General features: G+C 41.2%; 1 protein-coding gene across 2 annotated transcripts in view; it reads right to left on the bottom strand.

The window, feature by feature from the left end:
- Positions 1 to 1,472: 1,472 nt before the first annotated feature.
- Positions 1,473 to 12,148, bottom strand: part of CENPC (centromere protein C) — a 30,963-nt gene continuing 20,287 nt past the window's right edge. Inside the window, exons 18-19 of one of the 2 annotated variants that reach the window (XM_068403650.1) lie at positions 11,555 to 11,676; positions 1,473 to 1,655 (exon numbers count right to left, since the gene is read on the bottom strand). In XM_068403650.1, coding sequence (XP_068259751.1) covers positions 11,600 to 11,676 — 77 coding nt within the window. In that variant the 3' untranslated portion in view covers positions 1,473 to 1,655; positions 11,555 to 11,599. The remainder of the gene's footprint in view (positions 1,656 to 11,554; positions 11,677 to 12,148) is intronic. The other variant, XM_068403648.1, reaches the window with a different exon arrangement.

Here is a 12,148-nt window from a genome sequence, read left to right as displayed (position 1 = left end):
ATCAGCGTGCTCTCTGCTTAGAGTCTATATATATCCTGTACGTGTAATCATTAAATGGAGAACTTCCATACTCATATTGGGATTGTGTCGTTACTCCGGAACCGTCGCCCAGCACCCGGGAGCCGCGCCCTCGACTTCCCCTTTTTCTTCATTCGGCTAAATGGAAACACCTTGAAAATTTCATAGAGAATGCAGGGGAGAGCGCAAGTCATCACATCCCACATCTGAAGAGCACTGAATGATCGTGACACTGCAGCAGAATGTAGCTCTGTTTACGATTTACCTGAAAGCCAAAAGAATTGTGCAACATTTCAACACAGAGTTTCTGTATGACCATGGCAGGAACAGCAGGAATTTGAATTGGAACCAAAGCCACTGTCAACTAGGAACAGTGTTTTTTCAAAGCTCATCTCTATCGGTATCTGCGATTCACGGCGGCCAAGCGTCAGGTCCTGCACTGGGGGCACAACAACCCCATGCAACGCTACAGGCTTGGGGAAGAGTGGCTGGAAAGCTGGCTGGTGGAAAATGACCTGGGGGTGTTGATCGATGGCCGGCTGAATGTGAGCCAGCAGTGTGCCCAAGTGGCCAAGGCCAACAGCATCCTGGCTTGTATCAGAAAAGTGTGGCCAGCAGGACTAGGGAAGGGATCGTCCCTCTATACTCGGCACTGGTGAGGCCGCACCTTGAATCCTGTGTTCAGTTCTGGGCCCCTCACTACAAGAAAGACATTGAGGTGCTGGAGCGAGTCCAGAGAATAGCAGCGAAGCTGGTGAAGGGTCTAGAGCACAAGTCTTATGAGGAACAGCTGAGGGAACTGGGGGTGTTTAGCCTGGAAAAAAGGAGGCTGAGGGTAGACCTCATCGCTCTCTACAACTACCTGAAAGGAGGTTATAGCAAGGTGGGTGTCAGTCTCTTCTCCCAAGTAACAAGCAATAAGACAAGAGGAAATGGCCTCAAGTTGTGCCACGGGAGGTTTAGATTGGGTATCAGGAAAAATTTCTTCACCGAAAGGGTTGTCAAACATTGGAACAGGCTGCCCAGGGAAGTGGTGGAGTCACCACCCCTGGAAGACATGTAGATGTGGTGCTTAGGGACATGGTTTAGTGGTGGATTTGGCAGTGCTACGTTAATGGTTGGACTTAATGATCTTAAAGGTCTTTTCCACCCTAACCGATCCTATGATTCTATTCTATGAAACATATTTTACTTTCAAACTCCTTTTAATTCAACAACCCCACCAGAACCGCTGAAAGATTTCACTGTTGGTGACATCCTTAAAGCCACTCAAGGCAGCTCATGTTATTTATAAATATTTACAAGTCAAACTCATGCAATTACCTGCATTTTCAAAACCGCACAGAATAGTAGAAGATTAATTCTTACATGATTTAGAAATCAAAGAAATAAAAACTGATTTGCATTATTTCATATTTATTGATACAAAAAAAAAATTTGTAACAAACCCTGTATTTACAATTACACTGGAGAAAGATCTTTTAAGACCAATGAAACAACGTGCCCCTAAAACTGGGGTGTATTTCCTGTTGGATGGTAGTCAGTGTTCTTTAGAACTCCTTTGCATTAGATGATCTTCAATTTGCAGGCAAAGTTATGGGGAAGAGGTTTCCAACAACATGCTTCTTGCTTTTGGTCTAAATCATAAAAGGAATAGAAATTAGTTCAAATCAACACAGTTTTAAAAAGGCTCATCTGACTGTGCCACAATATTAGGGAGTTACTAGACAGTAAAGTGGAACAACTGCAAATTGTACTCACAGCAGCAAGGACATTAGAGCATTCACATACTCCAGTGACAAATCAATAAGAATATTAGTATCATTTCAATTATGCTCAGAAGAGCATATTAGCTTAATTTCATTTAACTAACAGTGGTCTCTTAATGAATGCGTTCCTCTGTGCAGTTTGGAGTTGTCAAAGCCACACCTGGTTGTGACACTGACACTTGTTCTGCATGCATTTTCCTATGCTACCTCTAATATGAAATGTTGTATTTTGTGCAGGACCAAGAGGCCTCAGTGGTTAATGTGCGTGTGAGTTTCATGCTATATTTATAAAAATCCTGTCTGTATTTTAATTCACTTATGCTCACATTTAGACAAATGGTCCACAGTCTAAAAGGCCACACTGTCGTGGCTTCGTCTGGGGCAGAGCTAATTTTCTTTTTAGTAGCCAGAATAGCGCTATGTTTGGATTTGGTATGGGATTGGTATGAGAAGAATGTTGCTAATACACTGATGTTTTCAGTTGTTGCTAAGAGATCAAGGACTTTTCAACTTCCCATGTTTTACTAGTGTGCAGGTGCACAAGAAGCTGGGAAGGAGCACAGCCAGAGCAACAGATCCAAATTGGCCAATGGAATATTCCATATCATGCAGCATCATGCTCAGTATATAGATGAGGGTTGGCTGGGAAGTTGCACTCTCACTCTTTTGGGATTGTGCTTTCGGGGTTTCTCTCCTCTGGGATGGCTAGCCAGGGTTGGACTGGGCATTGGTCAGTGGGTGGTAAGCACTGGCAAAGTGCATCATTTGTTTGTATATTCCATTATTATTATTATTTTATTTTATTATTATAATTTTATTTCAATTAGTAAATTGTTTTTATCTCAACCCATGAGCTTCTTTACCCTTCCCTTTCCGATTCTCTCCCCCATTCCCTGGGGGACAGCAAAGAGTGAGCAAGCGGCTGTGCGGTATTTAGCTGACTGCCGGGTTAAAACCACAACCCACACAAAGCTGCTGATAGCAGGGGAAAGTCCAAGAATTAAAACTGTTGCAACTGAGAGAATAATGTCTGATGCAACTCACCACATCAAGTGACAGCTGAGGACTATTACTGCAGCTGTAGAGTTACGTGGAAAAAGCAGCCACTTGATATCCTGGACTGCAAAAGATGCCATATTTTCAAGCTGGTTTAAAGCCCGCATACAGAATGCAGACTGCTGTTAAGACTTGCAAGTGAAAGTAACAGCCCACTATCAAAGTATCTTATACTAAAATATTTTGGGGTATATACGCAGAAAATTGTTACCTAATTCCCCAAAACTGATCAGTGGACTTCTCATCAAACCCAGGTATGCGTCTTTCTCCGAGGGACACCTCAGAGCAAAGACCGAAAGGGGGAAGTTAAAGCTGACAGCTGTAACACAACTCAGTATTCACATTCTGTCTTTTACCATAGAGAAAGGGAAAACAGTGGCTGTTCATCAGTGGCCAAGCGCTCTGGCACACCCCACACTTCTGGCCTGCTGTGTGACATGGAAGAGGCCCTCCACTTGAGGTGTATGGCATAAGGGTCCTGCCAACACAGGTGTGAACTCAACTTACAGAAGAGCAGCTTCCATAGCATGGGAGTCTCTGATTTCACAGAATGGTTGAGATTAGATGGGACCCCTGGAAGTCACCCGGTCCAACCCTCCTGCTCAAGCAGGACCACCTCAAGCCAGTTGCCCTGGATTCAAACAAGCTCTTTTCCCCCACATATGAGCTTTTGTCTCCTGATCTCTTCTGTATCTCTTGACCTCTCCACAGCAACCACAACAGTAAGAATGAGGATGCCAAGTGTATACACAAACACTCTAATGTACTTTGCAAATACACACTCCCACCCACAGGCAGTAAGTAGGGTACAACGGAGATGGCAGGTTCTGAACTGTGTGGACAGAGCTGATCCACACGGAAGGACATGTTAAATGAGCTTGGTCAGGTCTCAGCTCTGTCTCCAAGAGAAATGTACGAAGGTGATCCTGAAGGGCCACCCAGCTCTTCCAGCTTATTCAGCCCAGGCTCCTCCTTAGACACTGCAGAAACATCAAAAACCTGGAAAAGTATTGTCTCCTGACATTTACCAGAAAAGTTATGTAGCAACGGGGTGCACATATGCGTCCACATCTGTATCTGCAGCAATGGGCACGCACTGCCATGCTCGACCTCTGTGCCAAAACCAGCTGGTGCCAAACGGCATTCCCACTGGCAAGAGGAATGAAGAATGTAAGAGCAGGTGAATGCCTGGAGTAGCCTGCCAATACAAAATGAGGGTATGGCGTGGTGCCTAAGTGATGGCAGAGCCACAGCAAGATTGTGCCAAGGCAAAAGAAGCCACCAGCACGCTGAATTAGTGCTATAAGAGAAGCAAAAAGCACAATGCTACAACGCTCTGGGATAAGTCTGGCCAGCAGGAATGGTGCTGGGACGGATTCTTTCAGCACTGCAGAGCCAGCCTCAACAGATGGATGAGGCTCAAGGGCAACGAAGCAGGCCTGAAGCGGTCTCAGTTCTGCTTCTGCAGTCTGGAAAACGGCAGATGACGGTGATTACAAATGTCTTGCCAGTGACATCCTAAGCTGACCTTCTTGGGATTGAAACTACACAAAAGTCTTTCAAAGAACAGAGACCAAAGGAAGCTTTGCACCACTTCTCTAAGTGAGAAAACTGGGAGCTTTTCCAGGCCCTGTACAAAGCTTGAAGGAGAGATAGCAAAGGAACCTTCAGGCACAAGAACACCTCTGAAATAACTTGAATACCTGGAACTGAGTTAGAAAAATGATACAATCCTTGCAAGCAGCACAAAGACAGAAAAGAAACCTTTGGTAAGGGAAAAGCATCCCCAAAAGGCAAGAAATTAGTTTAGGCAGCAAGACAAAAAATGAAGGAGCAGATTGAAACTTGACACAGCAGCTGAGGAGCTGAAACAGTGGCAGGTGAATGCCTCATCCTGCAGCCCGCTCTGAGGGGAAGGAAAAAACAAAGAGACAAAAGCACACCTTTGACAGGTACTTCAAGGAGACAACTGTCAGCTTGCATAGCAGCACATAGTGCATCACACTGGCAGTATGGGCACACAGAATTTCATGAAGAAAAGGAAATTACTATCAACACTTTTTTAATACTTGAGCAGACTCCTTTGTAACTTCTGAAATAATTCAAATTCCAGATAACTGCACAAAAAAAAGGTGGACATTTAAGCAAATTCTTAGCCCATGCATGTGTCCAATTAATTAAGACAGGTTTTGTACTTCATCGGCATCACAGTTCCATGGGAATGGACAAGGAGGGGTGCAGGTGGACTGGGGCATGCAGCTTATTTGCAATGCTCAGCATCTCACCAGAGATTTTTTTCCATCAAGAAACCAAGTATGTATGTCATGCAGCATGGGTGCAGGATGTAAGCAACAGAAGCCATTTCATGACAAGGTAATGATTTCTGTGAACTTAAGTGGGGTTAGCAACTGAACAAAATGAAGCTATTCTAAATTCTGGTAAGATAATTCACTGAATGCAATTTGTTTGAAAGGTTAAACAGGATGCTAAGATGGACTCGGTATGCCACAAAATGAAGAGGCAAATAAAGCAAACGTTTAGAGTTACTCTCTTTTCGCTAGCTAAAATACTGTTTGAGTCTGGCAGCTGTGTTCTAATTTATTCCTGCAGCGACCTCTGTGCTTTACCTATGAATTACCTTAAGAGTGCACAGTAAAGCTTAGCTGCTCAACAGGCAAATGTCTGCTTCTACTAGTATGAAGAAAATCAGCCATAATAAAAGTCAGAGAGCATTTGCTGGATGCAAAAAGGCCTCCGCAATTATCACTTAATTGTCCTTCATGGGCCAATACTGGGAGTCTCATACTTTCCCCCTTAAGGTTGATCAGCACTTTTTCTTAACTGGCTACTTAATTAGTCTTCCTTCCTAGGCTTAATTGTAAATTTGTTTTGATTAATTAGCCTCAGAGCTGACTTGGCACTAACTGAAATATAGAAGTGCTTTGTTTCTTCAGCGTATAGGCTACTGCATCCTAGGGGAACCCCCTCTTTGTCAGTGATAAAATTTCAAGTTCAGATTGTGTTTGAAAAAAACTTCTTCATAATTAACTTTCATTTCTTGTAATTGCCCCTTCTGTACTACAACACAAAAGTGATGATAACATAAAGAAAGGATAAAATTCAGTAAGTTCAGGCCTCTTGGTCAGTGGATTATACATCATGTTCATTAGCTGAATCCTGCAGTTTCAGATAAGATGACTTAACGCTCTCGAACACAAGTGATCATAGCACTACCAGAATCCCAAACCAAGAACACAGGTTACCAGCACAGACAGCTGTGTTCTCGTAGCACCGACACTGGAAAGGTTTCCCTTGCCCATCGGAAGAGTCATGATCTGCTCTTCCAAAGGTTACTGAATTTCATTGAAAACCCTTTGCACAACCTAGACAAGCCAGTCTGCACCACCTTTGGACACTACTATAGCTCTTCATTATGTTTACACCTCTCATATCACTCCTTTCCTCTCCCTCTTCCTGGCACGTTGATTCCAGAAGACATCCACACAATGTTACCATGCATCTGCCATCTTGATCAATTCTCATTTCAGCTACTGTTACTGAAAACATAGGAAAAGGCAACTTCAAACACCATGACCAGGAAAAAATGCAATAAGCTAAATAAAATATTGTGTGTTAACAGCTATTGTACGCATTTAATAAACTTCCTAAATAGTTGTCAAGAGTACCGCAATTCTTCAGTTTTCAAATTTAAAAGTCCTTACCTATTGAGCTGCAAAAAGAAGTTAAAAATCTTACTCATGACATTAATATGTTTTTCTGTGAATACTTTTACAATGGCAACTCAACTGAACAGAGAAAGTAAACACTTTGCTTCTTTCAGCTCCTTGTTTCAATTATTGCCCCTCTTGTGCTCCAAACAAGAGAAGGCTGCAGAAGTGCAAAGTAAATGTGGTTTTACAACCTTTTGTGTGTGCCTTTACTTGGGCACAGCAGTTTAAATGAAGAAAGCCTGAACAGGAGCTTTGTGGGTGGGCTTAAGAACACAGAGCAGCTCTGCAGGCACTCCTTTTGACAATCTCGTTCCCTAATAATCTGCAGTCAACTGTTTTTACTGATGATCAACTACTGTTTTCATCTTAGAACTGGACCATAGGAATCACTTCGGTTGTCCAATCCTAAGTGAAGCTTTTCCATGCAACCTGAGAAACGTTTGTCTTTGAGATCTCTTCTGACTATATTTGTGAACATCCATGAAGTGATAAGATATCCTGAAGAGGAAACGTACCAGCTTGGAAAGACTAAGATATTCAGTTACAACAGCTGTCAATACCATTAAAGAGGTGTGCTCCTTACTCTTCAGTTAGACGTATTATCTACAATCAATCACCACTAAAAGTAAATCCGGTTTACAAAAGATATCATGCAACAGTCTATACATCAGTAGAAATGTAAGAAATATTCCTTCACGCTGAAATGCTTTTTAGCTGTTATGAAATGAGGAAGTAGCTCTTTAGATTTATTGCAATCCCCAAATGTTAATTTAAAATCACCTGCAGATAACCAATTCAGCTATGTACTTGCAAAACAGAAGAAACTGTACATGTGCCTCAACAGTTTGTTTTATTGGCACTGTTTATTTTTCTGTAATTACTCAATTAATATTCTCCTATTTTATGTTTACAAAGTTGTACAAATATGGATGTGCACACATATCTGATAGTTTTACAACCATTCTTCTGCCGCTTTAAACTGCAAAAAAGCTTTCTTTAGTAAAACAGGAACAGCTTTCTAACCAAATGAAACTACAAAAAGATATAGATTTTCAAAAGAACCTATTAACCAGTAATTTTTTTCACAGGGAGCCAAAGCCTTCAAAAATCTGACTTTCTATTGTGGTGGGACACTGTCAGTTAATGTCCTTAAAATAAGACTCTAGTTGCTACCATAATACCTACCATAGAACACATGTACCTACTAACATGAAGCTGATGAAATATGTGATTCAGCTTTTGTTTCCAGCTCTCTCAACTACCATTGACAGAAAGCAATGAATTAATATACTAAAGCAGTGATATCCTTCAGGAACAGCATGTGTACCACACAGGCAACAGAAAAGGCCATGTCTCTTTCACAATTACACTCCCAACTTCCCTCCACAGTAGGTAACACTGGCTAATCAACTCCGGCCTAGCTTAGAACAAACCTGTCTCAGATCTCTACTACTATTAGAGGTGATGTTCTATACTCTAGTGTAAGTAAAAAGTTGTGCCATCCGAGATGAACAGATAAGCCTTTATAGTCTATGAAACAATTTCAAAGCTGTTTCAAAAGCTACAACAGACAAGTAACATTATAGAAACCCTAAGAATATATATTTAAGCTACAGACTATAACATGCTCTGTATGGGATATTACTTTAGCATTCTACCAAGTCTAAATATTTTGCCACATATCTATTTGAAACCATCACAGTAGTCAGTGAAAGTTAGATTACTCAACATAGTAGAAAATATGCTGATAAAAAGAATCACACATATGCAGGAAGAAGAATGCTAACTTCTCTCATTTCAGAGGAGGCTTTTATCTTTCTTTGCAATATCCCATTTGGTAAACGAAAAAATTAAGACCACCAAAGGTTACCCACGACTACTAGTAGCCCTACGTACACAAAACTGTAGGAAGCGGGAGCCAAAGCAAGACCAGGCAGAGGTGAAACATCAGCTACTTCTTCTGACTAACAACCGATTCTTGTTTGCCACACTGCACAACTCAGCACCCACAGGAGTCCTGGAACTTAGAACATTCTCCTGCACCTCCTCACACCACATTCAGGCTAAGGATACAGCAGCAAGTTTTTTACAAGTGTCAAGCTGAAGAAAAAAATTTAAAATGCAATCCAGACAAACGGTGAACAACCTAGCTCAACTCAACTCCTGCTGTGCACTAATGTTTTCAAAAACGACTTCGAGCAAGTGGCTGCAACGAGTACAGCATATGTGCTAACAGAATGAACTTAGCAAGGTTCAGTGCCAACTCTTAATGGAAACTGATTTACATCTTGCAACAGAATTCAACTGAATTTATCTCCATCTGTAACTTACTCTTCTTCCTCCCTTTCAAAAACCAAACCCTACTAAACAGGTGCCATCAAGGACTAACAGCCGTGCTTGAAGCCCCATCTAGTGACAAATAGTGGAATTGTTGCTTGGCAGAATTTATTTTGCTACTTACAAAACAAAACAAACCCACAAACATTTTGAGATGTAGTCCAACTAGAACATGTTCTCTGTAAACTATACAGGATGTTTCTCCCAAGAAACTGACGAGCCAGGGAGGAACAAAACCATCCAGCCTAAGAAGTTACATACTTTACCAAATCCACCCTATTCTGTTGACACTCCCAGCCACAGAATTAGGAAAATACAAACAGGTATTCATGGCATGCTGACCTCGAACCTGCACTTAAATATCTGCCACTTTCCAGCCTGTGTCAGGAAAAGGTCTGCACACGTGTTACTTCTGCTTAAGAAAACATTCTGAAGGACAGATTTCTCACCATTTACTCATGACCCACAAGAAAATCCACTCAAAACCTTGCTGCCAAGTTGGAGCATAGTGCAGTGGCAGAAGACACATCGGTGCCTGATACAACAAGGGCAATGAATCACCCCTAATCTGAACCCACCAAACTAGAACATGTTGCTGGAAAGCAGCAGGCTGCCTTAAGCTCTGTGACAACACACATCCACACCTTCCTTTAGGGCCATGAACTCCACAGTCCACACATGTTCACTAACCCCTTAACAAAGTATCCTTCTGCTACCCAATCTGCAGACAGGTAATGCAGAAAAAAATTTGCAGGGTATCTTCCTTCTGAACTCCCTGGCCTTTAACACAACTGAGAAGTGGTCTTGTTCCAACTTTCAGCTGGAACCAATGAGCTGTTGAGCTCAGAGACCACCACATCCATGCCCTGACCACTGGGAGACATGACTAGGCAAGGAGCAGAGGATCTTTGGTCTAATGCTAGCCCTGTACTCTTTTCCAAGTGGCAAATTTCCAGACCTCTGCTGGCCTGAGGAGTTGAAAGACTTACAAACTAAACATTTTAGTGGGTGGGATCCCCTCAAGCAGTGTAGAGAGCATGTGTGCCCATCTGGTAGCTGGCATGGCTCCAACACAGAAGGGACAATATTTGAATCTCACTGACCTTGAAGAGACCAACCCAAGCCCAAAATTTAGAAAAACATCAAATTATTATCAGCTGTAACTAAATGCCTTTTTTTTTTAATTTTAACTCTTAAACTGCTTACAAAAGTTGAGGCTGGGAAAAAAAGAAAATAAAAGGTCCTTCTGTGCAGTCTGAACTTCGGCAGCAAGTAGTTCGTATCTAGACAGAGGAAGAGATAAATGGCAGTAGGCACATTCTTGTTTAATCTTCTCAGTGTTAAGCATGACCTAGCCATGAATGCAAAGATGCCACATAACTTCTATTAAGTATTTCCACTGTCAGTCTATATATGCACTAATCATAGAAACTACTGCTTGAAAGAGAATGATAAAAAAAAAATATCTCAGATTCCTCTATCTAAAGGGTCTTTCACAGATGCATGGTAATCTTGGTGTTCAAGCCCTTTCACAGACACACTAAGCTAGCTGGCAGCTGAAAGCTTAAGGGAAGCACTAAAGCAAATTCATCTTTCCTACTTTAACGTATACTCTAGATTTAGCATAAAGATCATGGCCAAGACTGTTTACAAGGTCAATAATCAATCCTCAAGTCCTTAAAAGTTTACGATTCCAATTCAATTTTCCCTATCTCCTTCTCTTCAAGAATAGCAGTGATCATGGAGCGAAAGCACCCTAGCAGAATAGCTGTAGTTTATCCTTATCTTCAGCCAGAAGGAACCTTGAAGAGCTTGGGAGACAAATGCTATGTATACCATCTGCTGTCTAGACTTGACTTCTGGAGCACAAAGTATAATTACAGTTTTCCCAAAGGTCCTCATTATTATCCAGGAACACAGCAAGTAAAACAAAAGGAGACATTACAGTAATTCGACAATGACCTATCGCTGTTACACAAAATAAATCTATCCACAACGTTCAGACCTAATCAAGCCATAGCTTCCATATAAAAGATACAACCAATAAGCTCCGACTTAAGCGCTCCCATTCTACAATTCTAATTTGAGGCACTAATCATACATCTGCTAGACAACGAAGAAACGCCTGTCATTAACATATTAGAAGAAGGTCGGACCCCAGCACACAAGCATTCCAGCAGCCCATCTCCTAGACAACAATTACAGGAATGGGAACAGCATGGTCCTACATTTAAATAGAGATTGTTCTAATCGGCTTGTACCAGACAGACATTAAGACTATCAGATGTTAGCTGAACATGTCAACATTTTTTCAAGTGCTAAGCATCTTTAGGGAGATTTGGCATATAAATACTATTTGGAACAACAATATGCTTTAGCCACAAATTTTATACATATATCTTTCTGTCCTTGAATGACACAAGAACAGTAACTGATGCAGAGTGAAGCCCTTCAGTATGTCATTTCAGTTTCACAGAATCACAGAATCACAGAATGTCACAGTTTGACAGCAAACTACTGAGGTTCTTCTGGTTTTGTTCTGAACTCTTCCTACGTTGATTTCAGCTGCTCTGTATCAATTTGTAATGTTAAGCTGGGCACACTCAAACACTTTTTGTATGTAAAAAGAACTTCAAAACATACAAGAGTTTGAGAAGTGTTTCAGCAAACTTTCCTGCACAAAGTTCTTCACCTGTCTCTTTTGAGTTGTGTGAAGAGAAGAACACTTTCTTCGTTCAGAAGATTACGTATGTTATATCCATTTCCTACAAATAAAAACAAAGAAAGTTTTCTTTAGAAGCCACTAGCATTTTTGAAGCCCTATCCTGTCTCCAGTCAAATGTATTTTTATTTCATATATTTTAACAGAAGGAATATTAGCCCCTAATCTAGGATGCCACTCTTACAGGCACGTCATTGCATTTCAAAGAGATAACAAGGAATACAGCTAGCGTCATCTATCTTAACCTGTGGGAAGAATAAAGTGCATCTTTGCTGAGAAGTTTTTTACTGAAAAGTATGTAGGCTTGAGCTCTCAGCTTCCAAAACCCACAAGAAAACTTTAAGGTGACTGAATTTACTTTCATTTATTCCTACGGAAAATCTCAATAAAAACTGCACATGGAAACTTACTTGCAGATCTTCACTTGGGATTTGCATACTAACACGACCACAAATATAGAAAAAACTAAAAGGCACTGAATGTCAGGAATGAGCAACATCCCCCCATTCATATAC

Source organism: Nyctibius grandis, chromosome 6 (genome assembly GCF_013368605.1).
Source record: "Nyctibius grandis isolate bNycGra1 chromosome 6, bNycGra1.pri, whole genome shotgun sequence".
NCBI classification, from domain to species: domain Eukaryota; kingdom Metazoa; phylum Chordata; class Aves; order Nyctibiiformes; family Nyctibiidae; genus Nyctibius; species Nyctibius grandis.
The sequence above is the reverse complement of the archived record's forward strand: the minus strand, read 5'-3'. Positions and strand labels throughout refer to the sequence as shown.